At 39.2% G+C, this 20,886-nt stretch overlaps 1 protein-coding gene across 4 annotated transcripts; it reads left to right on the forward strand.

Moving 5' to 3' along the window:
- The first annotated feature begins 36 nt into the window (after positions 1-36).
- PRR14L (proline rich 14 like) lies at positions 37-20,665 on the forward strand. Of its 4 annotated transcripts, none has more exons than XM_055705146.1 (9): positions 37-96; positions 1,232-1,741; positions 3,289-3,370; positions 4,671-10,467; positions 13,823-13,891; positions 14,664-14,832; positions 15,123-15,229; positions 16,247-16,318; positions 17,003-20,665. In XM_055705146.1, exons 2-9 carry the CDS (start codon positions 1,277-1,279, stop codon positions 17,277-17,279), a joined length of 7,038 nt encoding a protein of 2,345 aa, XP_055561121.1. In that variant the 5' UTR covers positions 37-96; positions 1,232-1,276; the 3' UTR covers positions 17,280-20,665. The 4 variants fall into 4 exon arrangements, 3 of the variants coding, with proteins under 3 accessions (XP_055561121.1, XP_055561128.1, XP_055561141.1); XM_055705166.1 differs by lacking the exon at positions 37-96 and having other exon boundaries at positions 421-1,741; positions 4,671-4,736; positions 5,616-10,467; XR_008731405.1 differs by lacking the exons at positions 37-96; positions 15,123-15,229; positions 16,247-16,318; positions 17,003-20,665 and adding an exon at positions 10,758-10,831 and having other exon boundaries at positions 231-1,741; positions 14,664-14,729.
- The last annotated feature ends 221 nt before the right edge of the window (positions 20,666-20,886 follow it).

The raw sequence follows: 20,886 nt of genomic DNA on the forward strand, positions 1-20,886 counted from the left end.
GCGCCCGGATGAGGAAGTGATGTGACTGGGTAGGGGGCGGACGGGGGGGCGGGCGGCGGTGTGGGAAGAGCGGGGCTGGCGGCCGCTGCCGCTGAGGTAATGGGAGTGGGGCGCTGCCGCTGTCGGACTGCGAGGGGTGGGGGCGGGGCTGTGCCGCCGGTTGTGTGGGCAGTGGTACTCCCAGGGGAGCGAGGGGCGAGCGGTTGCGGTGGGGCTTGGCCCGGCCCTGCCCGGGCGCGTCGGGCGGCTTGCGGGGCCGAGCGCGCGCTCTGCCGGCACCGGGGGACGCGGCGGGGGTCGCGTACTTACCGAGAGCGGCGGGCTGCCCCGGGGCGCTGCCTTGGCGAGGGTGTGACTCGGCGGCGGCGGGCGCGGCAGGTGTCGCCGCTGCGCGGGGTGGCGGTGCGGGGGGCCCTGCCTGGGCAGCTGGGGCAGGGCGCGGGGCCGAGCCCGGCCGCGCTGCGGGGAACAAAGGCGGGCCCGGCCCTGGGCAGCCGGCCGGCACCGCGGGGAGGGCGGCGGTGTCCCGAGGGCGGCCGCAGGTGCAGTCGCTGGGCTCTGCCTCGGGAGCAGCGAGGTCCGCGCTGACCGAGGAACCGGTGCTCCTGTGAAAGTCCGGCTTAGCCCGCGGCCGGTGCCGGTGTGTCCTCAGGAGCGGTAAGGCCGGCCGTGGTGCCGGCAGCGCCTGTGTCCCGGGGAGCGGCGGGGCTGCCGTGCGGGCACAGCGTGCCGGTGGGAGGGGGCCGCGTGTGGTGCCCCGTCTCTGCGAAGGGTTCTCTCGGGGCAGGAGGCAAAGGAAAAAAACTCGGGGTTCTTTTTCCAAAGGTTAGAAACTGAAGAAAATGGCAGGAAAACATAATGCTTCGGTTTGAAAATTGCAAGAAAACAAGTAATCCTTTCGTTTTAGCCAAGGAGTAGGATGGCTGATACCAGCCTCAGCCATTTACCTTTCAGTCTTTTCAGGTTTTCCGGAAGATGAGGTTGTGTCTGCAGGGAGACATTTGAATGTGAAGGCAAGGCTTGGGAACATGTATTTGTCCATACTTTCTTACTTTGTTAACAAAGCATTTCGTTAGATACTCAAATGTTTCTCAGCTTCTTTCTTAAAGAAATTAAGAAAGAAGTATCTTTCTTAAACATACATGATTGAATCTTGAAGAATGAAGCTTTTTTAATCTAGAGTTTACCCTTACGTATGATGGTTTAACATTGTTGGCTGGTTTTTTTTCAGGTTAAACTGTGAAAAGCTCAGGACAACCGACCTTCAGCTGCCCTGATGCTATCATCTGGGGTGGAACCTCTTCTTGATTCTTCTGTGTCTGCTTTGACAAAGGAATTGTACACTGGACTGCCAGAGGGCATCTCCACTGAATTTATGGCTGTGTCGGAGCCTGATGTTGGATTAGATGCAAAATCGGATGTGTTGACACCTGTGCTGGCACAAAGTGACAGTCAGTCAGCTGAGCATCATAGGACTTCTGGAGTAGAAAAGTTTTGTCAGAAGACGGAGGACTTGGCTGAAAGGCTGAAGGGGATCCCGCATGGGCCAGCAGAATTGCTTACTGAAAAATTACTAAAGGCTGCAGACCTTGAAGAGGATGAAAAAAACAAAAAAAGAAACTTTAGGATACTAGACTGCTCTGGTGATGGATACCAGAAAGAAAACAAAGAGGCACGATGTGCTGAGGAGTGTCATGCTGAGTGCTGTGCTCCAACTCCGGGGGAAAGTTGGTCAAAACAAGTAAGCAAATGCAAAAGTTCCTCCCTATATGTTATTTTGACTTTAGGGTTTGAGTGACTCAGCAGAGAACTTTGTCCGTGTGGTTTCCTGTTCATTATTTGTGTCTTCTGGCATGTGTGTCATTATTTAGATTATCACAGGTCCAGTGAAAAATCAGATTTACTTCAGTAGACCTGCAGTATTTTAAAATATCAAGCTTTCACTTTCTTAAATACTGTTGAAATGGTGTGAGACAGGTAAGTGACAATGAGGGACAAAACTGACTGGTGACTAAAAAGAAGAGAATCAACTTTAAAAGCTCCTTGCCTAGTATCCATGTTTGTGGGTACAGCGTATTCTGGTACCGTCATGCCCAGTCAAGGTAGTAACAACTAAATAATAGTTATTTCAGTCAATAAATATAAAAATAAATAGTTATTTCAGGTAATAGTTTTATAATTCTACAGTGGTTCCAGTTTAGTATTTCTGGTTTTAATCTAAAAAGAAAGATTATTCTTAATTTTTAGAATTATTGTTTGTAATTGGAGAGGAAATCGCTGTTTCCTCTTTCAAAACAAGAAACTCACATGGTCATGGCTTTTTTTTTCCCTGTCGTTTCTAGCAAACATTGATGATAAAAATGTTATGTTTAGGTAAAGGCTGCTGAAAAATGTGCCAAAGAATACTCTACTTAAAAATAAAGTCACAAAACTCTCTATTTAAAAAATGAGATTTTTAGTGCCTTTCTTGATCAATTGTCTTTAGTTTGTAAATAGTTTTCACACACATGTAAAGAACATAGGGGAGAAAAAAAGTACTGTGACTGAACACATACCAGCCAGGAAATACCTGATAAGGTGTTTTACAGTAATTACTGGATGCTGTATAATACTAAAATACCTTGTGGTTTTACCTCTGCGTTTTGATACCTGATTTGTTCAAAAATTTGTGAAAATAAAGTTTATTATTTTTACATATTAATTTGGTTTTCCAAGGTGAACTTCAACGTATTTCAAAATGCAGGTAGTTTGGTCGTGAGGTCTTGTTTTGTTTGACTGGAGACTTCTTTGCAAGTAGTCCTAGGTCATCTGTTGGTGGGTTTGTGGTTTTGAGCCAAGGGAAGGAATGGTAGAAGACAAGTTCCAGTAAAGATTAGAAAATGCATGCATCTTGCCAGAGGTATACAGTAATGGTTTGGAGATGTGAGAGAAACTGGGAGAGTGGATTACTCTTCTGATTCAAATTTGCGACAATTTGCATTTTAAGCCACTTAAATTTTAGCTGCTTGCATCACAAGACTTCATTGCTGCTAGATACAAATCTCTTCTGGATGCATCATTGTTTAATAGTAAGATCACAGTGATCGATATGATCAGAGAGGAATGACAAGTGCTTGTGTGAACCACTCACAATACAAGGCTGTCTCTGGGCAAGGGCTGATATGTTCTGAGGCATCTTGGTTGTTTTCTTATTCAGAACTAACCTAGTTGAGCATGTACAGTCCCTGAAACATGCTAAATGTTTCAGAAAATCGATGAATGTCCACTGATATTTCTGGCTTGTTTCAGGAGGACCCTCACTTAAACCAGCATGAGGTGAAGTCTTTGAGAACTGGTTGCACTGAAATAGCAGGATCTCTGAAGAACAGAGGTGCGTATTTTAGTTGTTCACCCCTGTCTGCTCCCTGCTTCTCTCCCAGATGGCTTTTCATTGATTCAGAATTGATAGTGATTGTGGCATAGCTAATTTGTTTTGCTTCACAGTAGAAACTATTACCTTGCATAGCTAGAACAATATGAAAAATTAATCCTCTGCTTTTTCTTGATAGCATGTGTACTTTCCTGAAGACCTTTCATGTACAAGACATGTTTTAATTATTTAATTCAAATACTTATTTACCCCAAAGCAGGCATTGATTTTAATAGCAGATGTTTTGCATTTCCTTTTGTTTCAAAGCTGGATTATATGAGACCAGTAATAGCAAAGATGTGAAAATTATGACTCATTCATTTTCTGATGCTTAAAAAAGTTAAAAGTGCAGAATCCAAAGGAAGAGGACAACAAAACTAGTTATTGATTTCGTTATGATCCATAATCTTCTAGCTCTGAATACTATGGTCACTTTGCCTGCATCTAATATTTTCGTTCTCTCTCCGTTCCTTCATAACGAAAACTTGTACTTAGTCAAAGAATGCTGTCTAGTCTTAGACCTTAGTAGAAAATATGAAAGAGATCTGTAGAAGTCTGAGCACATATGTTTCCTGTGAAGTTTTGAATAGGAAGATATTTACAGTAACTAATTTTTTGAATTGGCACCTTCTTTGTGATTTTATTAATAATCATAACTTTTTGGACAGAATGAGATGTGCCTTGTGTTCCTATGGAAGACTTACTGCCAAAGATGCCTTCAAGGAAGAAGAAATGGACATGGTCGCTCAATGCACAGCTATATTTTTAGGATAGAGCAGATAAAGTACTTGGCTACGTTGAGCTTTGATGTTACAAATAAGCATCATTTGGAAGGCGTCCCTGCCCATGGCAATGGGAGTGGAACTAGATGATCTTAAGATCCCTTCCAGCTCAAACCATTCTATGATTCTGTGATTATGATATTGACCATGACTTCATATGTATTGACTCATAGACCTGCATAGCACTTAGCTCGATACTAGAGGAATCTGAAAAATGCAGGTCTTTGGATGCCTGCTGCTTGTGGGGAATGTTTGTTTTGGAAACAATTGCATTTTTTACCTTAGGTTTGGGGGTGTGAGGTGTTTTTTCTCCTAAAGGTTTGTACTAGAATCAGTAAGCATCAGTTCTCACTTAAAAACGTTGTAGTGACCAACACTATACTTAATATTGTGTACAATACTAAAAGGAACTTAGTAAGCTGAATGCCTTCTACATTTAGTATATGGTTCTGATTTGCTTTATTTTTTTTCTCTTGCAGAAGAAGACCAAGCAAATGTTCAGGTGACAGCTGAAAGTCTGCCAAAGCTCACTGACGAAGTACAAGGTATGAAGTCTGATGGGACTAGGATATTTAGTAAAGCAGGATACAGGAATGACAGAGTGAGTAAAGGTCTTCCACCTGAGAGCAACGAATGCCCAGATGTAGACTCAGTCATGGCCAGAGCTGGGGTTTTGGAAACCAGCATGTTAGATTTTTTAGAGCCTTTAAAAGTCACAAATGTTGAATCAGCCACAGATCATACACAAGAAACAAATGAATATAATGGGTTGAAAGCCCTTAGTGCCATGCCATTGAGAACAGGGGGTAATGTTGTATCTCTTTCGGAGACTAGAGGAGAAAAATTACCCAGACAAAATCCTGTTAATGAATTGAGTACATCACTTGCTAATTGCCAGACTTGTCAGCGGGATGAAGAAAACAATGCTCGTGACTTCTGTACTGGTCCTGTACCTAAACATAATGAACCACATAGATTGTCATCAGTAGAAAGCTGTAGAACACTCTCCACAAAAAGTTCTGAAGGCTTATGTTCGGTTCTGAAAAGCATCAGTTACCTGGACTTTAGAAACACACCACTAGAAAATAGTACTGCAGCCCATGGAATTCTGAATGAAACACCTGAAAAGCATCTTCCCAAAAACACTGAAAGTCAGACTCATTATGATCATGGAACTGGGTTTGTAGAAAATCGAACCTCCACATCCATACCAGTAGAGCAGATCTTAGTGGTAAGGAGCAAAGGATTATCTAGCACTAAAATTGATCACAGGGAAGTAAGTGCTAGTATAAGTAAATCATACATCTCTGAATTTGAAGAGGCTGCTGAAGTCCGGAGAAAAATTGCAGTGGGAGATAACGTTGAAGTTTGTAGCTGGCCTGAAGCTCAAGAGGGTGCTAATTCTGAGCATTGTCATTCTTCAGTTTTTAGTTCTGTTGTTTCATCACCTGAGGAGTTGTCAAAAGAAAAATTTAAAATGGTCCCATCAGAAGGTGTTAAGTTGAAAAAGGACCAGTGGCAGTTCTCTGTCAGTGATCTATGCAAGGATGATGTAAAAGAAAACAGTCTATTGATGGAAACAGCCAACATTGCTTCCCATGAAATTGGACAGACAGACACATGTTTTTATAATACCTCCAGGAAAATTTCTCCTCCCAGTAGCCATAGCTGTCTGGATCTTAGTACCAAGCTAGAAAAAGATTCATCTGAGGCACAACTGCTTGAAAAGGAGTCTAAAAGTAATACATCAGAAGAGTTGGCTGGCAGTTTAGCTGAAACTACAGAAGCTAATAGTAATGATAGTTTGTCCACTAGCAAAACTAATTTGATTTATATGCTAAATGTAACTCTACCTCCTGTTGCACAAAACTCAAGAGAACTTCATCAACACGAGTGTCCTCCTTGTACTGCTGCTGAGGTTTCAAACAGGGACAAGGGTTGGAATAATCTCTCTGGAAAAAAATCAGTTGGTGCTTCTGGAATAGCAGGGGAACAAGTTGCTGAAATTGTGCTTCGTAAAGACAAATTCAAGTCTTCAGTAAGTTCCAGGACTTTCGATAATCCTAATATGACAAGCAAAATTTTCCAGAAGAACACGAAGTCTTCAGTGGGAGAGACAGAGAGTGTGGTCTCTGGTTTAGAAAGTGAACATGGTGGCACGTGGAATTGTAATAATCAAGACCAGTGTACAGCTGCCAGTACTTCCTGTGTTTTATTAGGGAGTTCATGTATAGATTATGTTTTCCCGAACAGTCATTCTTCTAACATTGAGGTTGATAAGAAGATTGAAGAAAATGATGATTTGGAAGGAGAAGTTTCAGGTGCATATAATAGTAAAAAGTCAATCATCTGCCCAGAAGCCCGTTCCTCTTTGCTTTGTGGATCTCTTCCTTGTGAAGATGACTGGGGCAACAGAGGTGTAGATCTGCATGAGATAAATGACATTTCCACAGCAAAAAACATGTTTTGCTCAGCTTATACTGCAGAGAAATGTATTGCTACCTCAGTAAGTGATGAGATTTCAAATAAGAATATGGAGGTTGTGAAACAATTTAATATTTGTGGAATACCAGATGGCAGTGAAGTTGATTGTGACGGAGATGAGGCAAAAGAACATACCAGCATGTGTGCTCTTCAGACAGATGAATTTGATAAAATAAGAACTGTGGATTCTCCAAAGGCTCCTAAAGGCAATTGGAGAAATAAGGTGAGCGGCAATCGGAGAAATGAGTCTAGTGAACAGCTATTAGGCAGATATTTGAACAAAAAAACCTGTGTTCATAATTCTGGATTTTGCAGCTGTCCATTAGGCCCAAAGAAGAGAGAGTTAGACACTTATGAGAAGAAAGCAGTGTCATCACTCACAGCTAATCCCTCTGAGTTACGTAGCACTTTGATCTGTGATACATGTCCATTACTTAACAACATGAATATTCAAGCACGACATGCTAGCCAAACAGAAAAGATCCTTTGTCCAATGGAAGATCAGTGTCTTGCATGTCAGAGTGAGTTTGATGGCCCAGATCCAGGCAGCAAGCAACATTTAGAAAGTTTAAACAACCAACCAAACACTGGCTTACAAACTACAGCTAGTTCTGTGGAAGAAACCAAAATACCAATTGGCTGCAGTCAAAGTGAAGAGATGCTGTTAAAAACAAGTAATGACCTGCCTCCATTAGTTTGTAAATATGCACAACAAGACAGTTTTCCAGGAACTCTAAAAGGGAATGTAATGAATTTGGACTCTTTCAGTTGTGTGAGAAATGAAGACTGTTCAGGATCAGGTTTCATCAGTGATCTAACTGAAGAGAAGGCAATCAAATTAAAAGAACAGGAGAATGGATGTGAAAGAGGAGATAAAGGAATTCTCAAAGAAAGCTTTTCTGATAGCAAATCACATTGGGTACAGCATGCTTGCTTTATCAAATGTGCAAAAGAGCAAGAAGAGCTAGAGCTTGCAGGGAACAAAATGCAACAATCTTTGCCAACGAAGTGGTTGGTGGAGGACCAGAAAAACATAGTTAGTGCCCAATTTTTGCCCTTCTCATCAATTCATGGGAGTCTGTCATGCAAGCCAGAAAATATGAATGTGCTTTCAGAGACGGAAAACAAAAAAAGTCTGAGAATAAAATCTACCTTAAATAACTCTTGCCCACAGTTAACATTTGAGCCTGGTAAAGAAACTGATGCTCAAAAGGGTATTGGTCCATCCCATTTTGGAAAGTTGATTGACATCCAGGATTCCTTCAATGAGACTCAGGCGGATTCAGAAACACCATCAGCTCTGAACCTGGGAATCTGTCAGCCTGAGAAAGAAAAGCTATGTGTGTCATCTGAGAATACACAAATAGATAATTGTGATTCATCTTCAGCCAAAGTTTTAAATAAAGATTCTTCAGTGACAAAACCTCTTTCTGTAACAGTGTCTGTTAAGAGAAAAAACAGCAATACTAAGATTCCATCTGCAGAGAATGAAATGGCAGCTAGCTTTTTGAATGGTGCAAAAAGCTCAAGAGTTTGTGCACACAGCAAAGAAAGTCTGAGAGATGAGGGGCATAGCATGGTAACTGTAAAAGACATGGATGTAACTGCAACAAAAAGTACTCACTGTGGAGAGAAGTTTAAGAACACATATGTGCAAGAGAAGATGGGAAGAGAAGTAGCCCCTAGAAAAAAGTCACCTGTAGATTCTTGTCTTGATGGAGAAGATTGTCAATGGGCCTTGTTACAAGATTCCAAAGAGTCTGGTAGCAAAATTGACCCTCACAGTGCTGAGAATTTTGGAAATGTTTTGGAAAAAATCACAAGATCTAATTTATATAATCTTTCAAAAGAAAGAAAACATGATACAAAGCTCACAAACTTAGCGGGTACCAGTCTACTTTCAGAAACTGTGCATGATGGTCAAGCTGAAGGTGTGTCTGATGCAGAAACCTCACCAGAATTGCAGTATAATACAACACCCACATTTTATCCACATACGAGAATACTATCAAACAGTTGCAAAGAACCATTCCCAAACTGTGTGGTTTGCAGTGAAGTATGTGTGCCTTACAAATTAAATGCACAGAGTCAAGAAAATGTAAAGGAGATTACAGAAGGCCAGGACACTATACCGACTCATTCAGTTTGCAAGGCAAATGTGGCTTTATCTTCAGAGAGACTTGACCAAATAGAGACATGTCAGGTACTTAAGCGAAAGAAGGAGTATGAGAAGATGGAAGTACATCTGTCAGACAAGGCACAGCAGGAACAGAAGTCAGAATATCAAGGGAAAGCAAAAATCACACTGCAACCAAGTATGTTGCACAGTTTTGAACTCATATGCAGCTCTTCAAATGAATTGGTGACATCAAGAAATAAGGAGTTTGAAGGTCCTTCAGAGGAGATGTTTGCTGTCAAAAGCAGTGAAAATAAACTATGTAGCACTTTACAAGAGGTTAGAAGGCCAAAGATTACCACAGATATTATTAGTTCACAGTTTTTGAAGACTCGGGATTCAGAAATGGAAAACCTGAACCTTAATTTAGGGTATGTTGGAAGCCCTGGTGCCTTTGGAACTTTAAATAAACTAAGAGGATCTCTTCCACTAAAAAGACAGCCTGCAAGGGCATGCAAGAAAGTTTCCACATCATATCAGCTAAAAACCATAAGAAAAAAAAATAGTTCACTTTTTTTTGAGGTTCCCCCAGAAATATTGCCTAAGCAGGAAAACACACTTCTCAAATCTTTGTACGTACCTTGTAAATCATCGACAATGGAAATGGAAACAGCCATGAGATTCATGCATATGCCGAGGCAGAGGGCCGAGAGGTGCAGTTTGTTGAACAGCTTGAAATTTAGAAAATGTACCAAAGAACCAGCATTGTTGAGCAAGCTGTCTGCAATGGCTAGCAAACTCCTGGCACCTGCCAAAAGCATCCATAACTTAGAACCTCTGCCATATTCTTCTGAAATTCTTCCAGCGAGTGAGAGGTACAGCCAACGTAGATCTAAAAATCTATTGGAAGCCTTTTCTTGCATTAACAGGAACTTACAATCATGCTGGGCTGACAGTTGGTGCACCAAGATGTTCAGCTTTCAGTCTTTGGCACTTTATCCTGTAGAATCTACCAAAATACTTTCTTCAGGCTTGAGCCACAAGCCTCCAACGTCTTTCTTGGATACCCCAGTTTTCCCAATTTCTGTTCACATAAAATTGGAATCCAGTCCTGTGACAGACCTCACAGGGATTACATCCCAGCACTCTGTACCTCACAAACTAGTTTTGCGAGAAATGCCAGCACCACCTTCAAAATTGACTTTCTCTTTTCTCCTGTCTCAGAGCTGTTCGAATACAAGAGCTTTTAAGGAAGATTCCAGTCTAAATAATGAGTTGCATTCTCTCTCTGTAACAACTCCAAGGGCTGTTGCCCTTCATCCTGACCATGGAAGAAATGCCATAGCTGAAAGAAGAGGAGCTTGCTCCATGCTTGGCCTTCACACAGTGTTAGCACTTTCTTCCCCTGGATGTTACAGGATTTGGACAAGAAAAAGAAACTTAAGCAGCCATATTCCTACCATCCAGAGACTATTTATATCACAATTCACACAGGGTTTGAAAGGGGCAAGGTATCCAACTTCTGTATCAGATGACCTCGTCTCTTCCTTGCCATACTCATTGGGCAGGGTACTATCCATATGGAGTCAGCATGGTCCTTCTGCCTGTCTCTCCGAAATCACTCCTCTCCATTCCAATCACTGCAAGTGGCAGCCAGGCGTGGGCATCGAGAACAGGTAAAACCCATCAACTTATTTCTGAGATTAAACATGTATAGGGTGTGTATGTACTTCTTTCTGGGAGGGAGAGGGTAATTGCAGCTTGCGTTTGAGGGTCCCTGTTTCACAGGGAATGCTCTACACATTCTGCTCCAAAAATGGCTCAACATGGAAGATTCTTCCCTTCGGAACAGTCTGTTAGCTGAATTTAAATATATTTGCCTTCTCTTCTTTAATACTATCCTGTTTTGGCAGAATGGCTAACTCTATTTTCTTCTCCCTTGCAAAATATACACACCATGCATCAGAATATATAATGCAGAAAGGTGAGCTACTTCATTAGGTCTATTCAGAGTGACTGCAGAACAACTGGATTTCTGAGGTAGGAAAGTTTTTTTCAGAGGTCTGAGCCACAAGTGCCACTTGGAACCACCGTAAAATCTTCAGTATCAGATTAGGAAGAATCCTAAGGGGCGGGGGGTGGCATTCAGTTAAATTTTTAATTGTATTCCTCAATTGTTCTATGCTAATTTGAACCTCTTTATGTGTGCTATGCCTTTTGATATTATGTGCCTGATGTATTGTTGGCGTAAGCAAGTGTAGCTCTAGTTCAGGTTGGTAATGAATTTGTGTGTGGGGTGTGTGTCATTTTTGTTAGTGTGGGAAGAGGACTGAAATCTATTCTGCTTATTTAATTTAACCTTGCTTATCAGCATTTGAGATCTTTTTACTAAGAAACAGAATGAGAGAAGAGGTTCCTAGCTCTGTTACAGGATTTTTGAACACTCTTGAGCAAAGATTGTGCTCTTTATGCCTCAGTGACATGCAGCAGTTCAGTCTCTGATTTTATAGTCTTGAAATTCCTGGACAGTACAGGCTCACAAGCACCGTAGAAAAGTCCATTTGATTAATTGTTTTGTTTAATATGGCAGTCTCTAGAGAACCATTGAATTTGGCTAATCTTATGTCATAGCTTGACATATGTATAACCAAAAATCTTGCTAGATAACTAATGCTGCATTTTGCTTTGTATAAATAACATACCTAAAAGTTTTTGACTTGTTAGTTTAAATTCTAATGGCTACCAGAGGTGGGAGTGAGCTTGTGCAAGTACAACTCCATTCTGGGAGTCATCTGCACTCTGCACTGAAAGAATGAACTTGAATAATGGCATAGAGACAACTTCACAGTGCATTTTATTGGACCTGCATTCTTCATTCCATATGAGTCAATATATCAGGCTGAATTTCCTAGTGTACAAATTAGTACTCTGGAAGTAATCGTACCAACACTAAACTTAAAAATAAGACAGTGCTGCCATTCTTTTAAAAACAAAACAAGCACCGTAATTTCTAAAACTTATTTCTGCATATGAGGTGAATTTATTATTTTGTATTGTTGAGGAATGTTGGACTGGGGAGATCAGAGCTGACTTAAGCTGTCGTGTTTTCTCCCCTATTTGAGTTTACAGACTCCTAGGCAGCTTGTTACAGCATATCTAGTTAACTAAAGTGTAAGAGGATTTAATTCCTTCATGTAAAGGGTAATTTGAAAATGAAATGTTTTGCTATGAATGATCTTTATCCCAAAGAAAGAGAAGAGAAATCTAACCTTATTATTTCAAGTGAAAAATAACCCAAAGTAAAAATAGCCTAAAACTAATTTTTTCTCTGAAATAACTTAAAAATATATATGAGGGACCCTTAATTCTTCAGCCCCACTCAGGTTTTCTTTAAAGGAAAGTTATTGCAGCATGCAGTGAGTTGAAGAGAATGTTTGCAGAAATTTAAAGAAGTGCAGCAAATAAATTATATTCCTAAAACGGTTAAGCAAAAATTAGTATTAAAGGTTAAGCTGTAAATCAACATAAAGAACAAAACCTAGCATAATATTTAACACCATTTTAGATTCCATTTTGCTGAAGATTGACAGCCTGTTCTCATAAACTAACATTCTTTAAAGGTATTAACAGGAATGGTGAAAAGAGGATAATTCAGTAAATCTCTCTTAAATTCATGTGTACTCAAAAAGAAATCTTATATGAAATAAATGTTTTGTATATAAATATAAGAATACAAGAAGTATGTGGTGCAGTATAAAAGCATTTTCAGCTCCCAGTATGACAAAAATCTTTGCCTGTTTTAAGATAGTTAAATATCAGAAAAATTAAAAAGTAGCTCCAAGTTCTCTGCAGGCCATTTTCTTCTGGAAGAGATTTGTCCACTTTAAATTATTTCTTTCATAGTTAGTGTTTTTAATAAACAGGATACAAGGAACTGGAGCAGTTCTCCTGCCTAAAAATCATGTTATGTCGCTTCCACTGCCAGTAATAAAGTATTCTTTAAGTTAAATCCTTTTTTAATTAATACTCATTTGGATTCAAAATTTATAAAGTGGCTTTTTTCCCTCCCTGTAATTTTATTGTTATTGTTGCATAAAACAGCAAACTCTGCCTCTAGCATGGAGGACTCTGATGCACTATTTATACAGATCCCAGTAGTGTTGGGATAGTGAGTGGAATACTGAGAGAAAGAAAATGTTACAGTGTTGATACTAAATGACAATCACAATAAGTGGGTCTTTCTGACCTCCTGACTTACCTGTGCTGCCAGCCTGGTTCGTTTTCATTTATTTTGTAGCATTCCAGTCTGGCTGTTAACTTCTTTGCTTCAGAACAGTTAGTTTGGGAGAACAGCAAGTACAAGATCTGCTGTCCAATGTAATAAAAGCTGTGCCAACTGATTTTTGTTTTTTTGCACTGCTATTAATAGCGTGGGCACAATAATAAAGCTTCATATTAAAAGGACTTAGAGCTGCTGTGCTGACTTATGCCATAGAATTCTGGTAATTACCACCATTATGGAAATGTCTTTGGTGGTTCCAATCAATTAAGAATATTAATTTAAGATTGTTGGAGTTTGAGACAACAGGGAGTTAATCTTCTGGAAATCCTTCCTAGTTACTGTTGCCACAATGCACTTTTTTATTTAGTAGGCTAATCCTTCAAGGTTTTTGGTTACTTTAATTTTAAAAACTGGTGGGTTTGAATGAGGAATATAGACTTTCATAGAAATAATTACAACTTTCAGACTAATACTGTCTCCCTCTTTGTGTACTTTTATCTCCTTTTCTCATCACTAACATTTTTAAGTGAAAGTAGGCCTATTTCCCTAACAAGCCATCAGTGGAATAAATGGCAGATGTGGCTTGCTTTTGTATCGTTTTAGTCTTTCATTCTCATTCCTGATATTGGCATTGTTTTGCTTACAGTCCAGTTTATACTAATAATTTTTCCCTCGTCTTTTTATAGTGTAGACCTAATTTCTGTCTTGTTTTGTTTTGTCGTGTTTTTTTCATTCTTCTTTTGAACCAGTTATGCCATGTTACCGCACTTACCTATACAGAGTATGGAAGCACTACAGACTGCAGGTCATGAGATATGGTGAGTCTCTTGGACTTTTATATATATTCTGAGTTGTGGGATCATGAGCTTTCTCAGAAAAACATTGCTTATGTCATTTTGGCTTTCAGCTTTTGGCAGTTCACTCCAAGAATAGCTTTCTGATTAAAAAGTTAGTGAAGTAAACTGATTGGATCATGTAATGGAGAAGTGTGGAGGGGCATTAATGCAAACACCTTGTAGATCATTGCACAGAACATTTCTGTTACTTTCAACCATGTTGTGCCACCTCTTCTGAAACGAATATATGAAATTAGAAGTTTGTTTCCTTACTTGGATGTATATTCTTTCTGTCTGAGCGACTGGACATTAGGTGCTGAAACTTCCTTCTATTCTTTTTCGGTGTCAGGATGGCAGATATAAAAGCTATTTTTTAAATTTATCTGTAAACAAAAAGTACAATTAATAGTTGTGTCAAAGAAATTCTTTGGCAGAAAAGAGGATTAATCACTTTTTATCAGCAGTTACTAAACAGAGCTGTAAACTGTTTATATGAAAAGGAAAAGAGTGGTTTAAAATTAAATGTTCAAATCACTGCCAGTGTTTCATTTGTTTCAGTATCAGTGTGGGCTGCAGCAGTTTTTGGCTGTATGTATGTATCAGAGGAAGAGTTCACTCACTTGAACAATTTCTGTGAATTGCATTGCTTTTTGTGCCCATGTTGCAATTTAGGAACCTCACCTGAGAGCACGGAGTGCTGTTGCAGCATAAATTGGGTATTAATCTACATATATTCCCTTCTTTTCTGTTACAGTCTGGAAGCTTCATTCCCTCTTCCGTTACCAAAGTCCTGCTCACTTCCAGAATCATTGCCGTCTCCCCCCAGGCTTTCAGCATCTGAGCTCCAGGTTCATGCCCTTGATAAAGCTGATGCTTCTATTCTTGCCTGTCTTAGATCCCAAGATGACACAGAACTGAAAAAAGTGAGTTCATTTTAGTTTTTAGATATTTGACACTCTTAGTTCCCCAGAACTTGAAGTTGCTGCTGCTGAATATTATCTAGTAACTGTTAAAGACGAGGAGAGAAAACAGGCTGCGTGTCCTAGTCTGTGCTACTGCTTGCTTTTATTCAAGCAGAAAGAAGGTGGCAAAACAAAGGGAATGTTTTTTCTATAAATAATGTATACTCAACATGAAAGGGAATTCTGTTGACTGGTGTGGTCATTGTTTTCTCAGTTATAACTTTTTATCTTTTGCTTTTTTCTTTCTTCAGACTGAGCCAGAAAAGAGACCAAAGAAAGTCTCACAGATCCGAATCAGGAAAACTGTTCCTAAGCCGGACCCTAACCTTACTCCAATGGGACTACCCAAACCAAAAAGGTGAGCAGTATCTTTTAAATGGACTCCTTCTACTTCCTGTTGCTTACACTTCCTGCATAATAATGGAATCAGTTCAGTAAATGCTTCCCTTACCACTGCTATTTTGTACACTCCCAGTTGAGTGATGTCTGATGTTTGCTTCCTGTATAAGAAAAGATTGATACAGCTGTATCAAAAGACTGAAGAAAGAAAGTAGTCTTTGAAAATAACTTTTTTCAAGTGAGAAAGGATAAATAAAGAACTATGGGATATGAACTACTGACTAGGTTTTAGGCAAAATGTGAAAAACTAAGTTGCAATGGAATTATTTTCTAAAGAAGAAAGAAGTTCATATCAATAAACATATGTTGAAAATAAGTCATTCTACAATGCGCAGTGAGATGAAGTGATCTGTTAGGAAGTTTTGTTGATGCAAATTATGTTGGAGTTCTTCACAGTCCCTTCATTCTTTGTGGTATATGATCTTAGGGAAACATTAGTTCAGCGTAACTGGGGTAATCACAGTGCCAGATCCTGATAAAGCTTTTCCAGTCAGTCATCTAGTAATTTCTTCACTTCTGTCTTAAACAGAAGTTCCAGCTTTGACAAAGGAATGCATTTCTTCAGAGATCAGCTTGCTAATTACGTGTCAATAAGTAACTTTTAGAATCAGTCTCCAGAGGTGAAATTTTAATCAGCTAAATTGTAAGTCTTTTCATACCTTCCACAAAAAAGTGCCTTGTGAAGAGATTTCCCTCCTTCTTTTGAGCATCATTATTTCAAAACATCATAGAACACTAGAAGGAATATTGACCTCTGCAGAAATGCCAAGTCTTGACCCAGACCTTTTAAAAACACTGTATGAAATTAGGTACTTAAGGACCTCATTTTTCATTCCTCCCTATTCCGAATTAGTTAAAGCATAATAAGTTAGCATTTAGGCATAGAACACAAACCATACTTCTTTCTTGTAAATCTGTGAAGAGAGGTGGTTTTGTAATACTTGTTTCTTGATTGATTTCTTCATTACTTTTTCAGGCTTAAGAAGAAAGACTTCAGTTTAGAAGAAATTTACACAAACAAGAACTATAAGTCCCCTCCTCCATCCAGGTTGGTTCTGCTTCCTAATGAGAAAACTAAGATAAATTTAAGTTACTTAATCTCCTCTCTCTCACTCTCTGCTTAAAGGTGTCTGTAAGCTAAGAGGGAGATAAATGGTGGTGGTTTTTTTTAAATTAGTTTAAGAAGGTTAATTAAAAAATAATGTCTTTTACTTTTGGGTGGAAAGCAGTGAAATAAAATGTGAACTAAGAATTTGCAGGTGTTTTAAGTATGGATTCGTATTTTTTTTTCACCTACTCATTCATTCCAGCTTCCATGCAAGTACAGTACTTTTTCAAAATTCAAAGGCAACAAAATAGTCTTTAAAACACTGAGAATAACTGCCTGTCATCAAGTATAGCATGATTATCAAGACTGCTACGTTTTTCAATGTTTAAATCTATTCTATAAAATCAAGACTATAATTGTGCTTTTGAACTGAAATACAGATATAATGAGATTTAACCTAAATGTCTATGCACCAATATCAAATTATGTAGCTATCAGTAATGTGCAGTTGTAGGAGGTGCAAGCTGTGGATAGGGATACATTACAAGAGGTGTGAAGGGACTATAAAACTGTAAGACTTAAAAGTCTTTTTACTTGGGTTACAAAATCCACCAGTCTGCCTGTCCTTGTAAGTTGGTTAACTCCTTCTTGAGTATTCAGGCGTCTGTCCTTTGCTTTTACCAGGAGCTTGGAAACAATCTTTGAAGAGCCCAAGGAGAGAAATGGACACTTGATCTCTGTCAGCCAGCAGAAGAGAAAGCGGATTCTGGAGTTTCAGGACTTTACTCTTCCCCGGAAAAGGAAGACACGAGGCAAAATCAAAGCAGTGGGTAGTTTCACCCGAGCAAAAAAAGCTGCACTGCAGAGTGTGGAATTAGATACTCTTTTGAGTCAGAAGCTAATGGACCTTGAAGCCTTTTTTGCAAAGGAGGCTGAGCAGGAGCAGGCCTCTAGCATCTGAGGGAGCCGTTTAGCTGAAAATGGTCCAATCAGCTCCTTCGGTATTTTATTCCTGTTGGGAGAAATCTACTGACTTCTTCATACATTACTCTACCAGTCTGTCCTAACATCCAGTCATCAGTGGCTGTGGCCCTCTTTAAGGTGCTATTTTTTGTTGTTGGTGGTTTTTTTTAATGCTGTTGGAGGGATTATTTAGGTTCCTGTTTGAGTGTGACACAGCCACATACAATGTACCATTCTTTCCCCAGCCTCTGGAAATTACTGCTAATGTTTAATTATGTTTAAACATCTTTTTGGGGTAGAGTAGGAGTGTAAAGGAGGAAGTAGTGCACCTTCAGTGATGCTAGAACTCTGTACTCCAGATTGTTTGCACATTTGAGTCTGCTGTTGTTACTGTAGTGGCTGTTTTGAATAACCTGACAGAAGAGATATGGTGTTTGATAAAGATGAACTCTAGCAAACACATTCTTGATACACCACTAACTTTTTAATAATTAAAAGTAGCTATCTAGGTTTACTTTCAATTGTTTCTTCCTTCTGTTAACTTAGAAGGTTCCCTCTGAGTTTCTGTGCCCTTCCTGGCTTTGGGCAGCAGAAGCCCTACATTAACGAGACATTAAATAACTTGCACTTTGTATATGTTTCTTTATTTGCTGCATGAGGACACCTTTTAACATGATTGATCTCAAAAAAAAGGTAATATTTTAAGAAAAAGTTATGCTCAGTACTAATTTTTCCCAAATAATAGTTTTTACCTACTTGTCTGATGCCAACCTCTTCTCCAGAGGAGAAGCCCAGGAGGATTTTAAGCTGCAGGATATGCAGGTAGAGGTCTTTGTTTAATTGAGCTGAGCTGTTGCATGCAGGAAACACCAGCAAAATCTTAAGACTCATTTTTAAGTTATTTGAATTCCATTAAAAAAATCAACTTGATTTTAACACCGACAAAAATACCCTTAAGATGGAAAAAAATTATTTTCTTACCATTTTAGATTTAAAATTCATGTAGCTTAGAATCAAATACACTCTGTACAGCACTGTTGTACATAATAGCTAGTGTTGTACAAAAAGCCTCATAGCATGTGGAATTATCTTTTTTTTCATTATGTAATGTAATTATCTGATGCAGCACTGGGCAATTTCTTAGCTATACCTTTTGAGGGAAGAGAGCTCCCTTTTGGGTTGTTAAATTTACTTGAAGCATAATTAAAAATGAATGCTAGCTGCAGTTCAGGTAATTTCTGTCCTTTAGTGCCTATAGAAGTTATTCAGGCAAAGCTGTCATTGCTGGGATGCTCAAATTTAATTAGTCTGTTATTTCTTTCACTTGTCACTTGAAACTTGCACTTTCTTACCTACCCATATAATAGAGTTTCTATTTACCTTCAAAATGAGCAAATATCTAGTGGGTGGGTATTTTTAATAAACTTCCAATAAATGCAGGACTGAAAATACCTTCATTATTTTCTGTTGCTCTGCCACTTCTGTTACTGACCAAACAGAAAACTAAAAATAACAAGCAATCTATTGAATTCCAGAGCTTTGAAAGTAGAGGAATGGGAGAGGATTATTACATACACTGTGTGTGCCTGAATCTTGAAAGAAATGTAATCTGGGCTTGTTTTGCTCCCAGATTATTTGCTGGGATTCCTAGAAGTTTACATTCCTGTTTTGGAGGCTAGTTATCTTTAATCAGGAAGACTGAAGAAAAGGGAGGAGTGCACACTTAAAATAGTCGTGTTTGGGTTTTGACAGTAAAATAACAAGGCAGACAAACTTTGAACATATTGACATAATATTTCAGCAGCAAGGTCTGGTTAACCTATTTGAGCTGCTATAGAACATTTTAATTGATACTCTTTATTTTTATAAAAAGAAATCCCTAAAAAGCAAAGGTTGTCTGCCTTTTAAAAAATGATTGAAACTTTCCCTATACTGGTTTATTAGCCCAATTATTGACTGGTTGGAAGCTGTAGCAAAAGTGAGATATATATATATTTTTATGGTTTTATGCTATAGAATGGGATTGTTACACAGCATTGATTCACCTTCTATTAACACAGGAGGCTTCTAGTGCTGTGACACAATTGAGCTGTAACCTTACAGGGGCTTTTAAGGAAACAAGGGTATGGGTGGGAAGGGATGAAACTGGAGTCCAGGCAACAATGTGCTTTGAAACATGGAATGTGTTGGGTTTTCCTTTAGGTTGTGGGGTTCTTTTGGGTTTGGGTGGGTGGGGGCTTTTTTTTGTCTGCTTCCCTGCTCTGTCTTGTTTCCGATTGCTTTGAAATAACATTTCTTAGCTTTCTTTTTAACAGCTACAGCAGAGAGAGCAGAGCAAAGAAAACACCCAATTCTCTCTTGTTTACAATTAATTGGAGGAGTTAAAAAATTATGTTGCAGTTGCCTAGCTTGTCCCAGACCTTAGTTTGGGGAAACACAAATATACAGCGTTATTCTGTTTTGGGTTAGTATTTGTAATGATGATAGAGACATAAGCTCATTGAGACAAAGCATCACTTCCCCTGCTTCAGCATATAGATGTCTGTCACGCTTGTGCAATTTTGCTTTTTTCCTTTCCCACCTCTGTTCCTGTTTACAGCACTTGTGGAACAGCCTTGTTCCTTGTGGCTACTGCTCGTACACTGGGAGTGATGACTGTGCAAAAGTATTTGCCATTCTGAGCTGCTTCTATCTCAGATACTTGAAATAAGAAAGTATAGAGGATAGATCTTTGGGGATCTTGCATACATCCCCAGCTGAAGGATATGTACAGTTGCCTTTTCATAAAGTGAGCCCACTCCAGTGAGGGTTTTTGAAGTCATTGAATATACTGCTCACAGAAATATGACTAGAGCAGCTTGAGAAGAGTTGCAAAGCTTTTGTCATGTACTGTCTCTTAGAAATAAATTTTGCAGAGCCAGGCAGCGCTTTGCTAAATTTGTTGATTATGGGAGGCAGGAAGATCACTTCCAAAAACAAATTTTTTTTTTCATCATGCTACAACTGGAGCAGCTAAGGTTACTTAGTGTATGTTACAGCATTTGCCTGGCTGGTCTTGTGGCTGCATACATTTGAGTTTTGATGCTTGCTGGGTATGACTTTCTGCAGGCAGTTCTCATTTAATGTATTTAATTTGTGGTGGGCCTTCAGTATGTTATGTTCCAGGTGCTCTTCTAGAATATGGATGGTAACTGTGGATTAAAAGTCTATATGATCCTATCAAGCTAACAAATAGCTCAATGAGAATTTGTATGCTTGTGCCATTAGCCTCCATCATGCTTTTGGCATTTTGTTTCTATTCAATATTGTGTGAATCTAAAATTTTACTGTTTCTTTTGTGTGTGTTTTTAATTTATGGAAATAAATTTTTCTGAGAACCTTTCAGTTTTTTAAGGCCTTCTTTAGGCTTGCATCAGTAAATATGCATGATATATCACTCTTGCATTCCTGGGTGGAAGAGGTGGAATCTCCAAAGAGATTAATGCCATTAAGTAACTGACTGGGCGGGTGGTGATTCAGGGAGCAGCAATTCTAGAGTTCATTCATCTGTAGCCATGCTTTAGCAGGAAAGTAATAGACCAGGGGGATTTCAAGTGTGATCCTAG

Source organism: Falco cherrug, chromosome 1, assembly GCF_023634085.1.
Source record: "Falco cherrug isolate bFalChe1 chromosome 1, bFalChe1.pri, whole genome shotgun sequence".
In the NCBI taxonomy this organism is placed as follows: domain Eukaryota; kingdom Metazoa; phylum Chordata; class Aves; order Falconiformes; family Falconidae; genus Falco; species Falco cherrug.